The sequence below is a fragment of the Sinocyclocheilus anshuiensis genome, unplaced genomic scaffold, assembly GCF_001515605.1.
Source record: "Sinocyclocheilus anshuiensis isolate Anshui unplaced genomic scaffold, SAMN03320099.WGS_v1.1 scaffold158, whole genome shotgun sequence".
In the NCBI taxonomy this organism is placed as follows: domain Eukaryota; kingdom Metazoa; phylum Chordata; class Actinopteri; order Cypriniformes; family Cyprinidae; genus Sinocyclocheilus; species Sinocyclocheilus anshuiensis.
In genome coordinates, this window is record NW_015542333.1 from 420,031 (window position 1) to 441,769 (window position 21,739).

At 37.3% G+C, this 21,739-nt stretch overlaps 1 protein-coding gene across 4 annotated transcripts in view; it reads left to right on the top strand.

The window, feature by feature from the left end:
• Nucleotides 1-21,739, top strand: part of plch2a (phospholipase C, eta 2a) — a 140,627-nt gene that overhangs the window by 88,329 nt on the left and 30,559 nt on the right. For 2 of the 4 annotated variants that reach the window (XM_016489535.1, XM_016489538.1), the window contains exons 1-4: nt 8,510-9,039; nt 13,532-13,678; nt 17,352-17,595; nt 20,122-20,251. In XM_016489535.1, coding sequence (XP_016345021.1) covers nt 8,793-9,039; nt 13,532-13,678; nt 17,352-17,595; nt 20,122-20,251 — 768 coding nt within the window. In that variant the 5' untranslated portion in view covers nt 8,510-8,792. Of the gene's footprint in view, nt 1-8,509; nt 9,040-13,531; nt 13,679-17,351; nt 17,596-20,121; nt 20,252-21,739 lie in introns of those variants that run through there. The other 2 variants (XM_016489536.1, XM_016489537.1) reach the window with 1 other exon arrangement.

Below are 21,739 nucleotides of genomic sequence, written 5' to 3' on the forward strand. Positions count from 1 at the left end.
CTATTATGGCTGTGGCCTGGGCCCCGCCATGGCCCCCTGCTCTGCCTGCCCCGCCATGGCCCCCTGCTCTGCCTGCCCCGCCATGGCCGCCTGTTCTGCCTGCCCCGCCATGGCCGCCTGTTCTGCCTGCTCCGCCATGGCTCCTTGCTCTGCCTGTTCCGCTTCATGGGCCTGGCCCTCCATCCCTCCCCCAGTTCCGCCTCCACTCCACCACCCTCCTGGACTTTTTGGGTTTTGTTTGGGCGTCTGGAGCCGCCCTTAGAGGGGGGGATATGTAATGTGGGGTTTGGGTTTTGTTTTTGTTTCATGTTCATGTCCATGTCTTTTATTTTGTAATTGTTTCCTGATGTTAGTGTCATGCTTCCCTTGCCTCATGTCTCTCTGCCTTGTGTATGTGTCATGTTCTGATTGGTTGTTTTAGTCATGTGTCTTGTTTCCCATTGGTTTGTTCTTGTCATGTGACCCTCTTGTTTCCTATAAGTAGCCATCATGTTGCCATTGTCTGTCGTCGTGTATTGATGTTGTAACTCTGCTGTTGGTGAGTCCTGTCCATGCCAAGTCAAGTCTGTTCTAGTCAAGTCTGTTCATGTCAAGTCTCGGATTATCGTTTGGATGTTTGGATCACTTGTAAATAAACTGCACTTGGGTTCTCACTTCAACTCGCCTTCAGTGGATTGTTTCGTTACACTATGTATGATTTACTACAGTATAATGTTATGTGAACTCAAAACACTTGTATTATTGTCCATGATTTGTAAACAAATACGTTTTGACATTTGAATCACATAGCCAGCTCCATGTGTATGGCTTTTCTTGACATGGTAAATTTGCTCGGTACCACACCTGGTACAGCATTGCTCTTTTGATGAAGAGTGCTTGGGTATGATTTCCATGAAACAAGAGCCACGGTAAAAGCTCACAGACTTATAGAAGAGTGCTAAAATAGGATGGTTGCTCCAGCAAATGTGTTTTTATCTGAAGTTTTTGTTAGCGCTAGTGGTTAGGTTTAGGGTAGGGTTTAGAGTAGGAGTAGAAAAAGTTATTTTCAGAATAAAATAAATCGCAAGATTCACATTCATCTGTTTCAGACAAAGTGGAAATTCACTGGACATTTCACTCTGAAAGTGTTGCGAAACATGCAAAAAGCAATTTAATGTAATTTTGCAGAAACGTCGCCACAGGCATGTTTTTCCAATGTGCCTGGGTTGAGTCTATTGGACATTTTTTCGTTTATTATATATTGTACAATAGACGATGTACAGTATACAGTCTATTGTATATTTATTCGAACATTCTGAATTTAGCACTATTCTCATATGTTAAACACTAAAGTGAATCAATTCATTATAAAAAACACAAACTTAAAAATGTTGTGTTCAGTAACTTGTTAACAACATAATCAACACAGAACAACTATCCAGCGTCACGGTGGCTAATTTAGGAATAAACCGTCAACACAGTTGCTGAACAGGCAACTAATGATGATTGACACTACCATTTCATTATTTCATTATTAAGAGATTTTGAATTATGTTTAAGAAAGTGGTTCTAGCTGAAAGCTAATTAGCTTTCTTGAAAACACAAGAAAAATTAATGGCTGTATGAATTTACTGTATGCTGTTAAGATGACCAATAATGGCTTTTATAGGTTAGTCAGTTGCTAGTTATGTTGTAATTACAGAGTGTGTACAGATCAATTGCTGTAATCACTCAGTTCTCAGTAGACTATTATTGCTATAAATGCATTGCAATGATGTGCACAATAAACGTAAAGGGTTAATGCTCCCAAAAAGGAAAATTATGTTATTATTTGCTTTGCTATTTTACCCCCACTTTGGAACATAAACATATGTGTATAAATATATATATATATATATGCAGCTCTTCCATACAGCAATATTTAATTGTGATCATGTCTATCAAAGGACAAAAATATCACCAAAAAAACACAGAACCATAAAAGCATCTCATAGTAGTAGTAATTAAACACACCTGCTCCAGTTAATCAGGGTCTTCAGACTCACTAGAAACTTTCAGGTAAGTGTGTTGGAGCTGGTTGGAGTTGGCTGGAAACTCCCTCTCAGGACCAGGTTTGGACAACCCTGGGTTATACATTAGCCAAAGAATGTAACCACGCATTTAGACACCCTTACATGGGTAATGGTTATACCAAGGGTGTCCAATTCTGCTCCTGGAGGGCCACTGTTCTGCAGAGTTTAGCTCCAACCCTAATTAAACACACCTGCTCCAGTTAATCAGGGTCTTCAGACTCACTAGAAACTTTCAGGTAAGTGTGTTGGAGCTGGTTGGAGTTGGCTGGAAACTCCCTCTCAGGACCAGGTTTGGACAACCCTGGGTTATACATTAGCCAAAGAATGTAACCACGCATTTAGAAACCCTTATCCCAACCTGTCCTGCATCTTCTGTTAATATCCTTTGACATCAGAATGAAAAGGAAGTTGCTCAGCTGGGTTGCATAATAAAAGTACTCCGTTCTGAACCACAGAACAGTGTTTCTCAATTTTGCTCCTGGGGTTGTCTCAGCGCTGCTCATTTGAGGTGTTTTACTAATCTGACATGGCCCCTTCAGGCCATTAAGAACTCTACTAATGAGCTCATGAGTTGAAATAAGTGTGTTAGACAGGAATGTGCTGTGCTGCAGGGGGACCCAGGAGCAGGATTGTGAAATACTGCACTGAAAAGTCATGCAAAGATAACGCTGGCTTCAAGTCATGTCAGAACGATCGATTTTATGAGATAAATGAACATGAATGTCACATAAACAACAATGTCATAATTACCAGTGGGAAACACGGGATTGTTCATAAGCGGCAACTGTTTAAATACTGTTTGAACTGTTTGAATCATGTCGATTAGAGATTCATGCCAGAGTATTTATACAGTATGTGGTAGGAATCATTTGGATGAATGTTCTGTCCTGTTGCTTGCCAAGAACTAAAAGTAATTTCCGATCATTTTCTGGAGGCACAACAATAACAAAATACATACTGTATGTGATGCTAGTCAAACGTTTTATTAAGTGGTGTTAATAACTATATAACCATTTGATACAATGCATTATGCTTATTATGTACATATATGTTAGTGCACTGTAATTACAGTACATTTAAAGTACATGCATTTAATTAACATTTGTATTTAGAATGTTAACTTTACCCTTAACTGTTTCCCAACCCTTACCCCAAAACCCAAATCTAACCCCTAATACTAACCCTAACCCCAACCTCACCCTTACACCTAAACCTAACTCTAACCCTTAGAATCCTAACCCTAACTCTTCCTTTACTATTAAACCTAACCATACCTCAAATTCATTAAAAGTAAATGCAAGAATTTTCTAGAACAACATGTAAATCCATAGTTTTGTAGATATTTAATGTCAGTAGTAGTTAAGGCCACCTATCATAAAGTGTTACGGTATATCTTTTGTTCTTCATTTTGTTGCACCAGGGCTTCCTGTCTTTGTAAGTGAAATATGAATAATTTTTTCTCATAACAACATCATATAAACACCTCACATTTCTAGGCTCATAAGTAGTTTCTTCCCAGGATGACTTGAAGGGATAAGACAGAAGCAGAAAAAGTGTCTCATTAGCTTACTGGTGAAGAACACAAGACCCACCTAAGCCAGATGGTCGCTGATGAGGGCTTTCTTGTCCTTTTCACACTTTAGTCTCGTTCATTTTAGACAATGTGCGCAGTTGGATCTTGCACATTTAGAATAGAGTAATGGGCGTAGGCGGGATGGCACTAGCCACGGCATATGTTGGCAAACAGAACTGATTGTTTAACCAGGCAACCATATGCCTAGTTTGTTGAAGGTGAGCTTCCAAAAGACTCATTCCTTCAAGAATCCTCCAGAACCCCGTATCCTGAGTCTGGACTTTCCATTGGGCACATATTTCCAGCATGCATTTTCTATGAGGGTGGCCTTGCTGTCACCATGGCCCCTTCACATCTGTTCACCTTGCTAATGTTGTTCAGCAACATGCCAGAAATCTGCAGAGGCATTTGAGCTGCTCCTCTAGCCTCTCAGCTGTGTCAGTCTCACAGGTTAATACCAAAACATTTACTTTTTGTTAGGAGAATTAGTTTCCATGACTTTCAGAAGATGTCGCCATAGAATGACAGACTTATTGTAGGGGAAAAGTCGCCTAGAGCATCCTAGAGTTGAGTGTCTTGCCGGAGATGGCTCATGGATTCCTTCTTTTGGAATCAAACAAGGAACCCCATGGCTAGCAGCTTTACCACTACACCACCACCTCTGTGTTGAACGACACTGTTCAACATCAAATACCTGTATGCACATGTCAGCTAGAAACCTCAGGAAAATCTAGCAAAGACACTGTGAAAACTTGGATCTAGGAATGAGTTGTTGGAACTCCCGATGGAATTTAAAAGCAACTTTGCTAAAAGGGATGTTGGACAGATGCATCCAGTGCAGCCTAACATTCACTCTGCTATTCTGCAGAAAGGATACAAAAGCCAGACCATGAGAGACTGGTCAGCTAAAGCTACCCAGCAGCAGTTGAGTAGTTTGCTTGAGCTACTGTAGCTTCATATTATCATAGCTGATCCACTTGTTTAAACTAATGTAAAAAGCAGGACCGACATGTCAAAACCCCTTAACTGCCTTCAAAAAGGAGCTGATGGAGGCCCCTGTTGTTCAAGACATTATAAAAACATTCTAAGGTAATGTAAACATTGTCCAGTCGTCACATTTATTAATATAACACTTTATACAGTACAGATTGTTTCAGCTTCACAGTAATAACAGGAAAATAGTGTTACTGTTGCAAAAATAATAAATTATGAATCAACTTCAATTTCAAATGTAAAACAGAATCTAAATTAAATAAATTAACTGAACCTAAATATCATAGTTCAAAAAAATCTAGTTTAGTTCAGTTGTAATTAATTAATTAAAAATCAGTATTAGTATACTCCTAGAGAAAACATCTATTAACCCATTAATATGAATGATATTAGGATTTAACTGTTGTGACATATGACATGTTTTTTTTTTTATCTTAAAATTAAATGAAAGTACATTAATAAAAAAAAAAGAAAGAAAGAACATGGTCTTCTTTTCAATAGAAGACGAGTTGTTATATATGCATTTTTATAACAAAATGCAAACAACATTCTTCATTCTTTAAAGCAGACATATGTATAAATAATAAAAAAAAAATACTAAAGTGATTCAGCGAAGAGCAGTGAGTGATTTTCCTCACACCCACCCCCAATTTTTTATTTTTATTTTTATTTATTTTTATTAAGATTAAGGACACAGGCAGTAGCAGGTATATTAGGATGCTGTCACTTTAAGACCTAATGCACAGATTCAATATACATCTGATATTCTCCCAGCTGTTCACATTCACTTAAGACATAACTGACTGTGTTCTCATGAATACTCACTAAAATTGACATTTTGACACACTTGTCTGTGTATTTGTTCGATAAAGAGCGATAGGACCCAAAAGAGAACTCAATTCAGCACTCATACATTGCCAGAGATGCAGCTTTCTGTGTGTGCGGTTCGGTTGTGTGTGCACAGAAAACAGTACCCAACTGAATTCTCTTTCACACTGTCACAGTTATTCGAATTCATCCAAATCATCTCTCCCTAACATTTTACTCTTGTTTTCATTCATTGATGAAAAGGCCAATAGATTTTCAGCATACTTTTTTGCCATCCATAAGTGGTTTTAGTTAGTTATCTTCTCGTTGTCAACAGTAAAACAATTTTGTTGATGAAAACCATGAACGGAAATTATTCATCAGCAAAACTAACACTGCCAGCAAGTTTCAGCATGATTTAGTAAATGATAAATTCATATACACTGTATTGGTTTAAGGAACATTTTTTGAATCAATAAAGCATATGATGGTGGTGTGTTCGAAGTGTGTTCAAGTACAAAAATGAATTCTCAATTCTTGCTTTTGAAGACAGATGCAGTGCCTTTGCTGATCCCATCCTGCCCTTCATATTGACCGCAGTAGGCAGCTGCATGCTTGTGGGTGTAAAGGTTTCTCAGGTGCAAGCTGGGGCAGAACGTTTAATACATAGCAGGAAATTTAGGCAGACAGAGCACTGACACTGTACTTTAGACCAGACATTTGCTATCACAGCATGACTTCTGCTTTCCCTTTGACCGGCAAACGAACATGTTTACATGCAGGACCATTTAGTCATTATGCAGCGACTTTTTCAACCAGGAATTTTTGTCCTAAAAATGTTTTTTTCTGATCATCTTTTAGCATTTTCCCTGGCACACAAAATTAATTTAAATTTTTTTGCTTTTTAAAGTGCAAGACAATCAGTTCTACAGTATAATTTCCTGCCTCAGGACATTTTTGGATAGTACGGCAAAGAAGGACTTCTGTCTCCCTTTTAGCATTCAGAGAAGCCTACTGTAGGTCATGTCCCTAAATGTGTCCTTAAATTTAGGCAGAAAGTACAGATCATTTAAAAAATACCTAATTAACCTTTAGGTGACAGAGCACACTTTCATCCTGTACAGAGCCAGGAAAACAAAAAACACACGTGTTACCTGAGCTACCTACACTACCTGGCTCTAAAGCAATGCTTGAGATGTAAAGTTGTGTTAGACTGAGGAGGTAACCATAGCAACAGCACTCAGCTTGAGCGCTTTCCATTAGGATCAGTATGGGACGGTACATCGGCACATGCGGTAGGTACTGTTATTCTCACTTTATTACAGATCTATGCATCACATATATATTACAAAACACAAAAAGACATTAAATAGATATGATAGATAACCTTTAAAAGCTGACTGAAAGTATAATTCTGGTTTCCTGTTTGCTGTGTCTAGTTTTGTAGTCATGTTGTAGTATTATTTATGATTGGTGAATGAGACTGAAACAAAATTGGATTGATTGATGATAAATATAAAAACCTGTATATTGTGTATTTAAAAGAAATCTTACTCATTTCATTTGTGTATGACTGACAAATATGCATCAAATTAAGTGGTCCCGCTTAATATTAGGTGTCTTTAACTACCATGTGTTTATATCAAATATAATGAATTGTTTGGTACAATGTACTTACAGTATTGAGTTCATGTTGAATTGCAAAGCACTTTTGCTGCTCTTACGGTAAGGTTAGGGGCAGGTTTGATGGTCTGGTTAGGTTTAGGTGTGGGTTAACAGATAGAGGTAGGGTCGACAGTGTAATTATTAATGTAACAACAAAATTACAGATGTAACTACAGGAAGGTGCTTTTAAATATAAGTACAATATAAAAAACATGTATGTACACAATAAGTGCACTGTAGCAAATTATTAATTTAAATGCACATGCACAGTAGTTAAAGACACTCTTAAATTTAGGCCTAAATATATTTTAAGTGCACTTTCTGTCACCGCTTTCTGTCACATCCAATCAAACTTTAAATGATGAGGCGGATTTCAGTGAGCACTTTTAACGAGCTATTAAATCTCCTATTAAAGGAGAGCTGATTTCAGTTTTCAAATAATATATACACAAAATCCACATTCTTATAGTTAATATTTTGGAATAAATCTAAAAATGCTGAAATGGTACCGCTTTATTTCACACTAGTAACAAGTTGCTTATTAGCATGCATATTACTAGCATATTGGCTGTTTATTAGTACTTATAAAGCACATAATAATGCCTTATTCTGCATGACCATATTTTAGATCCCTTGATCCTATTCCATACCTAATTACTAGCTTACTAATAACTACCTTACTAACTATTAATAAACAGCAAATTAGGAGTTTATTGAGGCAAAAGACATAGTTAATAGTGGAAATTAGACCTTGAAATAAAGTGTGACCACTGAAATGTATGATTTATTGATAAATTATGATTTGTACTTGGTTTCAATAAATATACCATTAAATGAATTATTAATTATTAAATGTGATATTGTATTGATTGTTTTTGTCATTTTTTTTACCTAAAATATAAATTTTCACCTATTTTGTACTTGTTTTATCTTCCCCCATCCTAATAATTTCAGTCAAATCTCTTAGAAAGGTAACAGCACACCCCTCCTCAACAGGCTGTATTATTTGAGGTATCATTCATGCCTGTCGCACAAACAATTCAGAAAGAGTTGCACATTAAATCGTAATAGCCAAGGTTACGAATTTATTCATATAGTATCAGCAATAAAGATAGTGATGCTTGCTTTAGCAAGAGCCACTAAAATCCTGAATGATCTTCCTGTGTATGGGCAAATGCAATTGCATTACACCATTACTTTGAAGTTCAGCGGTTAGAAAACAATCATGTAGATGCTTTTATGATTATAGGAAGAGCTGATAAATGGAATGAACTCTCTCTCTCTTCCTCTGATATCTGTGCTGTGGTTCTGTGCGCAATAAGCTACCTAAATCCCCCAGGCCTGGATTACAGTTCTGAGGGGATTTAAGTGTCGGCTTGACAGGTGCTACACAGTCAGTAAGTTAGCATCTTTACTAGTATGGCATCTCACAGCATGCCATCAGAAAGACAGCTCCAGCCTGGACTGAAGATGCTAAGACTGTTCTGATGTCTGCAAGACTATCCTTCAAATCCTGCGGGTTTGGACGTATTGTTTTTTTATGTTCTTGCCATTAGATTTTCTTGTGAAACGTTGTTGGATGGAGGTTTGCATTGAGCTTTGTTTGACAGAGCGATTCTAAGCATAGAAAGGCAGGAATCAGAGGAAGCAAAGCGCAAGAAAGAAATCAAGGACCCTACTAGTAAGTCGGCAACAACAGAGCAATGTGTGCCGCCGTCCTGTCTGCCAGTCCAGTCACTTCTGTCGTGATGCCCCCAACATTAGTTCCTCAAATGAAGCCCGCGCTTGCTACTAAGCTGGCAACACCTCCAGCCCGAGTACTGACCCCAGTGTTGGCAGCTGCCTGCTCTAAAGCTCTTCACAAGCTGACTCTGTCACGACTCATGGTGGGATTCTTTTGGACGGGGGATAATTCTGTGTACGGATCCAAATGGAAGCTAGGCTTATTTGGTAAGAGTTAAAAAACCTAGAAAAATGTATTCTTACTGTCTTTGTTTTTAAATAAACTTATTGAATTGCTTCAGTTTAGTTGATTACGAAAGTCATTTTGTGAAGTGGCATGTCTTTGAAAGATTATTCCAGAGATGATTCAACATGCCCTCTGACCCATACATCAAGGTTGCTTTTTAAAGTAATTTTATGTTTTTGTCACAGTTCTAGTTTGGTGTTGATGTAGTCTGTGCCAATACACAAATTTGTGATCTTAGCACTTGACCACTTGTCTAATTGCATGACCTATTTCTTGCATTTGGCCCAAGTGTTCATAAAGACTATAAGCTTGTGTACAACTTTTGATTACCTGATGGGACAAATTTAAAGTATGACAGTGTTGTAAAAACTGTAAGCAAATGTTTTACAGAGCTTTATTTAGACATTTTGATTTGTAATTCTTTGCACTAAAACTTCTAAATGTCCCTATGGAACAGACAACACAATTTAATTATGGTGCTTTTAAGTTATAAAAAGCAATTGCAATCATTTTACAAAATACACATACTCATCTCTGCATCAATAAAATGTGCAACACTTCACGTTTCACTGCTACATTGTGTTATATCTAATTAATTTACCTTAAAGTGGAAATTTTTCTTCAAACCCACAATTTCAGGGCACATGAGATCCTGAACTTGATGAATGATGGGTACATGTAGCTTCAGCTACTGCTCCAAAGCGGTATTAGAAATAGTGTGGATATAGTGTGTGTTAAGGGCACTGAACTTTGGCATTTTACAGACCTGGGACAGTCTTACACACTTAATTCCTGTCTCATGCGCTTGCTCTCAAGTGGCCAAGAACACTTAAATAGATCACAAAACTCAGGGTTCAGAATTCTGAGTCATAATTGGATCATTTTTCAGATCAGTAAAATAGATCAGGGGCTGAGACAAACACTTTATGCACTTCTTTGATACCACAGCAAAAGTTACTAAACTAAAACTAAAAAATGTCAAACGTTATTATTGACAACGGAACAGTTAGTAATAAAATAAGAGAAAATACGCAAATTACAAGCATAAATAAATAGAAAATAATAAAGTTTTAAATAAATAAGATCTAATAGTAGTATTCAGGTACAGAAACATACTAATTAAGTGTAAAAGAAAATGCTTAGTGTTCACTGTATACATTAAATATAGATTAATCTTTGTTAAAGCTGTGTCTTGTTGTTTGATTAACATAAATGACACAGACAGCAGCAGGTATTTATAGGCTACTGTCACTTTAAGACAGATCCAATATAATGACACACGTACCATTTCTTTCAGTTTACATTCAATTAAGACATATCTGACTGTGTTTATGAGAATACTTTCTGAAATGGGTATTTTGAGATAATTTTGTGTGTGTGTCTTTTGTTTGTTAATAAAAATGTCAATATGTTATATTAGGTTGAACTTTGTCCCTGCATTTCCATGCTAAATGAAAAATTCTACCACAAGAAGTAAAGTAAAGTAAACTAAAGTAAAGTAAACAAAAATGTTTTACAATTTGTTACTTTTTGTCATTTGTGATAAATACTTACATTATCACATAATCTGCAAATCTATAAGTCAACTGTGAGGCTTGTAAAATTGCAAATGCTTGACAATAAAAAAAACAGCATCTGAATGTCACTGCTGTCATAAAATATTAACCCAATAACTATTTTTACTTGCTCTCCCTGGTTGTTTACAGTGTACCGGTGTGACATTTGGCTTCATCAACGCATTGAGAGGTCAAGAAGGCTGATTTATTTTGTTTGTCATGATGGAAAGGCACCTGTTTGTACAAGGGCTGACATATGGTCAATCCTTTTAAGCTTTAATTCCCTGATGGATGCTGCTTGAGAGGTTTACCTTACTTCTGTCTGGCACACATCCTGCAGACGAGCCCCTTTGACCTGCTATGTGGCAGCGTTAGAGGATCACCTCTGTTAAACAGGCTTAAATGCCACCAATTGCTGCAGCTTCTTTTGACTCTTTGGTGACGTTGACTTAACTGATAACAGTTGTAACGTCTTTTTGCCAACAAGGCTGTTGAGCCACCTAGATTATCTGAGTATCCAAGCTGGTCAGTGAACAACACGACTAGTCAATTTGTTTTTTAAATTTCCATTCAGGTTTCTCGAACGCTTCAACCATGAACCTGGTTTCCATGGCAACCATTTCAGACCCACTAGAGGAGTGTTATTGATGAGGTACCACATGGGAAATGCTTGCATTAGACTGCTTTTGCACAACATGGGACACATTCACTAAAGCATTCTTTTTTTGGCATCTACTGTTCAAGCAATCAAAAAGCGGTTCGGCTTAACCCCTATTGATTCTGAACTTCCTGCTGTGTATTCAGCAACAGAGTTCAGATCTATTTAAAAGACCACTGCTCTTGCGAGCATATCAAGGAAAAACTGCTGGCTGAATTTATGGTGCATTAAGCTGGCACTGTCTCACAGAACTTTTGTTAAACCCACCTACATTCTATTTAAAGGTTTAACTGGCAAATCATCCAAAAAGGTTGCAGGTTCCTTTCCATATTCATAAAATATATGTTCTTTATCACTTGCAAAGAACCCTCTTCATATCATTAACTATTTTCTGTCATTCTTGAGTGTATTATTTTTGGGGGTAGCTTAAAGTCAACATGAAATTCAAACCGACTCCATTTACTCTCTTAATGCACATTCCTGGTCTTATTGTGAATGATTAATTGGTGCATGTTATTAAAAAGAAAAGTTTGTCTTTGTAATCTTTCTTCAAAATGTAATAACTTGCTCAACCTCTGAAATGAACCTGTGTCAAAAAAGTTATTTAGAAATTCTTTAAGGCTGCCATTTGGAAATGCTGCCTTAAAAAAATATATATATATATATACCTACAGTTAACAATAATTCAGTGCAAGTTAACATTAATTCAAATGACAACAGACCATTATTTTAGTATTGTTGAATATAGAAGTTCTGGAGTTCATGGAAGTTCTGATACCATGGAGTTCTGGTATGGAATGCATACTTTTCATAATCCAGTATTTCCAAATGCAAAAAAAAATCAAGTCCCGCACTTCATTTTTATATAGGTTGTTTTCTACAAAAGTAGAACTCCTCGGGATCAGGCTGTAAAACCCTTTTTTGGTTCTAATTGGAACTATAAATGATGTATTTTTATAAGTTACAAGTACTGATGACCCTGGGATCACTATTCCATCGCCGTTTGGCCTTGAACAAGGTGCTTTAGCCATGCAATCAGAGTACCGTCATTTTGAATAACACATAAGCGTATACACCAATCACTCAAACCTGGATTTAGTGATCCGCTAAAATCTTCTTATATTACATCCTGTCTGTCGATGCTCCTGGCATAATTATCAAATAAAGAGTCACTTCAGATGAGCTCTGCCAATATTAATACCACATTAGTACTAAGAGATGGAAACAGCAGACGCAGAGCAATGGCACACTATTGTGAACTCATCACTGATTATTATACAATCGTCTCTCAGCTCATCTGCTGTTTATATAACATCGGTCTGTTCTCTGAAGAAACTTCTTTACCAAAGCCAGATCTACTGTTGTCTTAAGTGTTACTTCAGAGTCTTTGTGTTCATGAGTGCATGAATAATGAAAAACAAAAATCTTGCTGTCATCTCAGTTCCTGAAGGGAGTTTGGTGGGGTAAACTCTGCTAGGATTTTGTTCTTGTTAGTTTTTTGTCCTTGCACTGTTATGACACTTAAAGCACCATGTTTCTGGGCATGTACCATGGCAATGCTATGAATATATCAAAGCATCACTTGTCACGCTCCTGCTACAGTCTTTTTTTATAAGAGTAAATTGGAAATGTTAATGTTGGAGCATTGCTTGGTAATTTCAGATAATTCCATTTTCAGGGTAATTTTTCTCTCAGTGTTGAAACATTAGTCTAAACAGGTTCAGCATTTTACAACCATGTGTCAATTGTGAAATTGGGAGGAAATTTAAGAGTGAATGTACCAGTTATTTAAAATCCATGATTGTTTCCAACAAGCTTTCATAAGTACAGGATGAACAGAGAAACACTGTTCATCCTGTACAGAAATCTTTCCGAACAATAGTTGTGGTGTGAGAGAAGAGTGATGTTTGAAAATGAAACATATTGGATTTCGATCAGGTTCATAAAGGTCACAGTAATGATTGCTGGCCGCTTTGAGCAGATATTTTGATGGATGGTTAGTCCTCTGAGTAACGCACACAAACACTGAAAAATGCTGAAAAATCCTTATTTGGGGTTTGCCAATAATATTCTGTGGTGCCGACAACTTAACCTCAGCCATCTGAAATGATAAAAATATCTTTGGTGTATTTTCACTCTCAAGTGAGAGTTGGATCTGGGCAAAAGTTGTCTTTCTTTCATACGCAACACAATATCATTTGGAGTGGAGAGTTTGTGCAATATTCAGTCATCTAATGATTTGTGTCTCTGTTCTGTTAGTGGAGAAATGCATGAGCTCCATGCAGACAGGCACTCAGATGGTGAAACTGCGTGGAGGATCCAAAGGCCTGGTGCGCTTTTTCTACTTGGACGAGCACAAGTCCTGCATCCGCTGGCGGCCCTCTAGGAAGAATGAGAAAGCCAAAAGTAAGTGTCATTTTTAGTGTATTGCTCTTTATTAGCCTTCTCTATCACTGACCATGATTTATTAGGACCTTGAATCTCAGGAGTCGGTGATTTTAAGGGCTGTCTCAAATGCAAAATCCTTCCAGTGCACTGGAACTTTCACTCCCTGAAAAATCCCACAATGCACCACAAAAACCAGGGAGCATCCCTGAAGTGCTAAACATAAAACACGTTTTGAAAAGACCATTTTTTATATTTCGGCAAAAACACACATCTCTAGGCAGGAAGTGAACACGTCTAGTTAACATTTATAATTAATATTCGGTTTGGGTGTGTTCAAACGTGATTGGGACTGAACTCTTCTGGAAAGTGGCCCTCCAGGAGTAAAATTAGACACCCGTTTGAGGAAGTACAAATGTTGATATCATCTGTAAAATGAATATAAATAATAAAAATATATAATTATATATTTATTATAAATATATGATAAATATCTCAATCTTATATCATTTAGTTGTTAAATATTAGTGTGATGATAACTTTGACTGTTTGAGATCTCTAATTTTTGAGAGCAGAGGTGACAATCTGAGCATAGTTTGGGACGTTCTTTGAGATGTCCTCTGAAACTCAAGACCAAACACAAGTGAGATTACTTTTTTCTTGAAAGAAAAATCTAAGAAACTGAAAACTTGAGAGGAAGCATTCAAAAAAGCAATACTTTACTTCTGCCTATCATTCATATTTATGTATGCTGCAGTTGTTTTAACTGTCCTGCATATGACTGGAATAGATTACAGCGTCTGTATCTTGACCTGCCTCTCTTGCCTTTTCTATTTCCTGAGGGTGTCCTCGACTCGCACGAGTTATTGACATCAGACCTCACAGAGGAACGTTACTTCAGTAGCACAGCCGATGATTCATGTCTAAATGACAACGCTCATGGTGTCTTGCGAGGGGATAAAGTTCAGACATTCCTGACATTCCACCGCAGCCTGGGAAATTAATCAGCTTCTTAAGTTTACTCAATTAACAGGAATGATTGCAGTCGCCTCATTGAGCGCACACATGCACCAGTTGATCCATGCTCAAAAACCTCTATGTTAGATTCATTACCATATAAAAAAAAAAAAATCATATGCTGGTTCCATATGTTTTGAAGTATGGCAGCTGATTTAAGGTGGTCCTTAGTTGGTCATGAGCTGGTCCTGAGCAGGAGCTAGTTGCACTGAACCAGTGTTAATTTTGACAGCAAATTTTGATTTAGTTTTAGTCATAGTCTTTTGACTAAAATGCCATTTAGTTTTAGTCATATTTTAGTCATCTGAATTGTTTTTAGTTTTAGTCTAGTTTTAGTCGACTAAATATCATAAGATTTTAGTCGACTAAATCTACAGTAAATTTAGTCAGCTAAAATCTAATGGGTTTAGTTACAGTGCATTTATTAAGCATTTCTCTAAAATTTCCAAACTCATTATATAGGTTTGATATTAAGGTTTTATGATGATAGACACCGATTTAACTGCGGTGACACACAACATACCTTTATGTTAAAATTAAATAAAACCACTTCTCATAAAGAACAAGAACATGGTCTTCTTTTTAATGAAATACCAATGGTTATATAGGCTAATTATGCATTCTTTATAGCAACTTGTTTACCGTATTCTTCATTCTTTCAAGCAGACATATTTATTTCTATAAATAAATTTAGATTAATCTTTAGGGCTACTAAAGTTTTTCAGTCAAGAGCAGTGAGTGATTTTCTGTCTTTTGTTGCTTGATTAGCATCAATGACTCAGACAATAGCAACTAAATTAGGCTGCTGTCCCCTTAAAAATGAATGCACAGCTGCAATGCATGCAATGTACTGATACACGTTCTCCCTACTGTTAACGTTCACTTAAGACGTAATCAACTGTGTTTACGTGAATACTCGTCAAAACAGACAATTCGACATCATTTTGTGTGTAATTCTCCGTTCATGCGACGCGAAAGAGTACTTGCTTTCTGTGTGTGTATGCTTCATTGTCTGTGCTCAGAAAACCAGACCGAATTGCTCTTCTCTTACTCCCACATATTGACATTTTTTAACGTTTTATGTGATGTGCAGGAAGTGTATGTTAGCTTATGTCCCGCCGGTTCATATGTATGCATCTAACCTCCTAACGATGCAACAGATTCGTTCTGAATGAATCTCTTCCCAAATCGTCCCTCCCTAACATTTTCGTCTCGTTTTTATTCGTTGACGAAAATGTCAATAGATTTACGTCATAGTTTTTGTCATTCGAAAAGAGTTTTAGTTCGTTATCGTCTCATTGTCGTCGGTGAAAAACAATGTCGTTGACGAAAATTATTCATCAACGAAATTAACACTGCATTGGACCAGCTTAGGACCAGCACATGTCTAGCTTAAACCAGCTTATAACCAGTTCAGGGCCAGCTTAAACCAGCTCAAACCAGCTGCCATGCTTCAAAACATACCTAACCAGCATATGCTGTTTTTTTCAACAGGGTAGAGAACTTTGAGTCTGTAAGGATTCATAGAGAATCCAAATGATACCAAATATGTTGACAGCCTGCAACAATAAGATCATCTGAGTGTTTACTACCATCTCGATCTGCATTATTTAGCAGCCTAGAGATCTCCTACTGGAAATTGCATGCACATGGCGCTTTTTATGCGTTTTATACACGTTTACCTGCTGCAATATAGATAATCTGTATACGTAGGCCTAACGTTTCACTTCAGTTTTTGGTATTTAAACCACAATCAAGCTATTCTTTTGAAAACAAAAAAATTGTTGCATAACAACATACAAACAAAAAGATGAATAGCAGCATTTAATATTTTGGTTAAAAAAAATGTAATGTCAACAACAGATTACACAAGCTGTCAAGTGTGGTTTTGCCTTGTCGCCATTTATTATGAAAGCTTTTGGCTACTTTTCAAAAAGCTCCAGCTTGTCCTGCTCCAACTTCCTGTTTCAGATGGAAATATGTCAACACAAGAAAACTATGTTTGTAAAATGACTCCATATTGTTTTGTTCTGGCTAATCTTTCTTAAATGCACTTTCGTGTTGTTTATCTTTCTTTCTTAACTGTGTTGTTGACAATTTACAGTTTACCGTTTAGCATCATTACAAGAATATTTCAATGTAAAATACAGAAAGCCATGATTGACCAATCAGAATCAAGAATTCTAGACAGTAATAAACAGATATATTGTATTTATTTGTCTAAAATCCCATCTTGATAATGTGGTGATACATCTCAAACACAAGTCAACGGGCATGTGTTGAATCAGATGCCAATCCAGTAGTTATTTGGATTGCTTGTTTTTGGGTCGAGGAATGTACTACTACAGCATGCTGTTCAGATGTGGCTACTCTTGGCAGACAGGTTTAAATGAGCCCAAATTGATGAATTAAATGTTTCCAAATGGTCTGCATTGGTGTAGGAGAGTGTTTAATTTGAGGTAGCCATCTGCTCTTCACATTTACATAATCTGTTCTTGAGAGACTTCATTACACACATTCGTAGCATTGGGATGTTGATGCGAGATGATGTTTCTTTGAGAATTTTGCAGCTTGGAGGAAAGTAGAATGTTAATGAACCTCAGGATTACAGCGTAAATGTCATCTCTTTCTTTAACTTCCCAGTGCCTATTGCAGTGTTTTTTTCTTCTCCTCACAGTCTCAATCGACTCCATTCGGGAGGTGTGTGAGGGGAAGCAGTCAGAGATCTTCCAGCGGTATGCCGACGGTAGCTTTGATCCCAACTGCTGCTTCAGCATCTACTATGGCGAGCACATGGAGTCCCTTGACCTGGTGTCAGGAACAGGAGAAGAAGCTCGCACCTGGATTACTGGCCTTAAGTACCTTGTGGCCGGCATCAGTGATGAAGACAGTCTGGCCAAGCGGCAACGCACTCGTGACCAATATCCTTCCTGATGAAGCTCCCATTCCAGAAACTCAATAAAGTTGACACTATCTGTCTTACTATTATTCTGATTTTTAGTAGATTAGGAAACATGAGCACATTGGAACTGTCAGAAGAGTTAGATTCCATGCAGGGGTGTGTGATATTGAAAAATCTTGATAGTTTTGTGATTTTTTCGATATCGATAATTTAAACAATATTTTGCTTTGTCAAATCAAATCACCTTTATTTATATAGCGCTTTATACAATACTGATTGTGTCAAAGCAGCGTTACAGTGCCAAACAGGAAAATAGTTTGTCAATAAGGCAAGAGGACAATAACAAGAAGTACATTTTTCAGATAAAGTCAGTTAATTGATGGTTCAGTGATGTCATCATCTAGTTCAGCTCTCTTCCAATAGTGTCTGTGCAATCAAGCCGACAATATTGCCAGAAATTAAGTGTAACTAAGCAAGCCAAAGGTGACAGTGGCAAGGAACCAAAATATCCATCGGTGACAGAAATGAAGAAAAAACCTTGGGAGTAATCAAACCAGGCTCAGTCGGGGGGCCAGTTCTCCTCTGGCCAGACGAAACCAGCATGGTGTGGTTAATTCCAGTCTGCAACACATGTCAGATTGTGCTTAGTGTGTTTTTATGCCGGTACCTTGGCTGGTTTAGGCCTGTCGTGGAGAAATAAATATGACACTAAAACTGCTAGTGGGTGGCAGCAAGTTGCTGTCTTAATAAACGATTATTGAGTGATTCATTGAATTATTAATTGAAATGATCTGTTCGAAACGGTTGATTCATTTAGAAACGAAATAAGTGGCTTGCTGCATCCCAATTCGCCTACTTACACTATGCCCTAAAAGTATGTGCTCTTTTGGTGAAGAAAAAGTACACACATTTGAGTGTGTAGTAGAAGAGTAGGCAAGCTTTCGGACAAACTATAACGTCATACAATTGCGTCTTTAACGGATGCTCTGTCGCACAGTTACATGCGTCCTGTCACTGTAAACTGGCCTGTCAATCATCTTGTCACAATTAACATTTCATTTAATTTATCTTCCTACTGTATTAGAGAGAAAAGTAGCTCGTTGATCTGCCAGCCGTGGGTCTTTATGCGGAGAACTCTGCTCATATTTTTGTGTAATGATGCATTTAAATGTTAATGACCAAACGGATGTTTATAAAAGTTCACATTGCAGATAACATTAAATAAATACAAAATAAAAAAGATTTTTACCAGGTTAAATGTTGATTATTAGTAACTCTAACCAATTTATCTAAACCTCTCTGTCGCGCACAACTGCCATGTTTGAAGTTTTTTAAACGCTTTTTATTTGTGTTTGTAGTTCTGAACCGAATCCTTCACCAAAGCACAATGAATTGTGGGCAATATTAGCCATATTAGTGTGCACAGATCCACACTTCAAAAATCTACCTGAAGCAGTAGACCATCCGGGGACTTCTGACATACTCCTTTCATACTATGCTTTGGGACACACTTATTCTAATCTCACATACTATTTAGAAAGGATAGTATGAACATTGGGACGCAGGGGCTGTCTTTATGAAGGATTATTGAATCATTGACTCAAATTATTCATTCAAAAATGCATTCATTCAGGAACAAAACACAGTTGCTCTGAGATGTTCAAAAGTTCTGCTCTGTCTTTGTTTGGAGCTATTTCCGTGGGCAAAACAAATACTGTGTCTAAAATGCAACTCACTCAATATTAAATTCATGTTTTTTGAACTGTTGTATAAAGTTAATATCACATTCGCTCACAAGCTAATATTCAGCAAAATGGCCAGCACTCTTGCTTGTGTGATATTACTTACACGGGTTTATTAAAAGGGTTTATATATATATATATATATATATATATATATATGTATATATAAAAACCCTTTCTTTATAACTTGAATTATATGGTCATTCTAACTGCATTGTATTCTAATAGGATTCATCATCCATTGAATGCTTTTGGACTCTCAAGACGTGTTTTTGTTTTTTGCAAAGTGAGTGACATACGTCAGCTGACATATCGTTAAAACAACAATTACGATATTATCATAGACGATAAATATCGCACACCCATAATTCTCTGTTTGGGAAGCTACTTTGAAACTGCTAAACTACAAGCTACTTGTATTTTAGAACTTAGAAGTAGTCAGTTACAGTCAAGCTGGGTTTTTATAAACGTAGTTAGCTACAGTCAAGCTACTCTTTTGTAAAAATTCCCTACCGTCAACCTATTGAATCTTCTTCCCTTGGAATCAAGTGAATCAGTGAATAGTGATGTAGCTCTTCATGCTAAACCGCTACTTGTTGGAAAAAGTGGATTGTTACTTAAAAAGCTACACAATTTTCAGAACATCTGAGCTATTGTCACGCTACTGGACCTTTTTAGCAAACTTGCAACTTCACTTTTAGCTGTTTAAATGCTCGTCATGATGAAATGGCGTCTGACATGTTTGTTGTTAGTGCAGGTGTTTTACCGTTCTGTGCTCTCAGACCCTTAACTCTTCCCAGCACATGGCTGAAGCAGACCTTCACAGAGGCAGATAAGAATGGAGACGGCTGCCTGAGCATCAGTGAAGTCCTACAGCTCCTGCACAAGCTCAATGTCAACCTGCCCAGACAGAAAGTCAAACAGATGTTTAAGGTGAGCATTTATGATCAGCTGCTCTCTCAGGAATAGTGGTATTGGTTTAAAGGCTATAGCCACTTGCTAAATATTGTGAAATCAACTTTGAAAGGTACAACATTTGGAAAGTTACCACAAACTGTTTGATAACTCACTGTTTGGTGAGTGTCTTTACCATATAAATGCTTGAATTATCAGTAGATCTAGTGGCTTTTGTAATTTTTTTATTAAAAGACTGGTCACATTTTGGCTTATTCTGGTCAAAAACTGCCCACTTTGACTGGAAGTCACCCAATTAGTCTGACTGGCATGTAAAGTGACCAACCACAGTTTATTTTTTTACATTGTTAGAGCCTGTCAAATACAGGAAGAAATGTTTGACCCCGATTACAACAAACATGGTAGATCTTTCCAAAAACCAGGAATACTGGAATAGTAATTCCAATATTATTATTGTACAATAAGTAATATAGTTGTTATTAAGTGCCTCAAATGAACAGCTTGACTATTACAAGAGTTACAGTGATTTGATGGCATGAACCAGCGAGTCTAAATCCAGAAAGTACCTTGCAAGCAGTTCCTTACAAGCAGCCTAGGGACAAATTATAGAAGTGTTCTATGCATCCTAACATCTGAATATCAGATTAGATCTTGGCATTCTGAAAAAGCTCTTGCCATTTTTTGCATGCATATGCATGAGACAGTTGTCCCATATCTTCTACAATTATTATATCTTGAATATGAATATACTCCTGTTTGACCAGGTAATTGGTCAGCATTGAAGATCTTTGCAGAAAAGTTTAATAAACAGTGTTTGACAGAGTGACATTTAATGTAATTTCTTTCTTGTGTAGTTTTACTTTTTATTATTTATTTTATTTTGTTTTATATTAATTTTTTTGGGGGCCACACCATGGCCTTCTTATGGTGTGTAAGGCTCCAGTGTGCTCCATTTTTCCAGGCCGTCTGGATTGCTGTGTGTGATTATGTGGTTGGGACCTCACATCAGCTGTTTGCAGGTCGCTAAGCTTCACACTTCATCAGCGTCCACTCCATCTGCTGTAAATGGACACAGATGGCCTTTAGTGTAAGACACAGTAAACCACAGGGGGGCAATCTGGCCCTGCTATCCAACATCAGAGTGTGATGTGAGTGTGTTTTTCACCTGAAGTCTTTGGCCCTGATTTCTCTGGCTTAACCTCACAATTAACCTGTGTGATTCTCGGCCAGGGCCGGAACTACCTATAAGCAGATCAGGTAATTGCCTAGGGCCTTGGGCTTTGAGGAAGGGCCTCCATAACGGTAACATCCCCTATACGCCAGTCCACCAGTCCAGACATGCAGCAAAATACTAGCCTCTTTGTTCATTGGATATAGTTGAATTGTCACTCACCTGCAATTAAACCAATTAATGTTGCCGCTTCAAAGCGGGTCCCGCCTTCTGAATGTTTGCCGTAACGAACACATCATTCAGCTGCTGCGAAGCAAAAGGCCAAATAGGCAGGC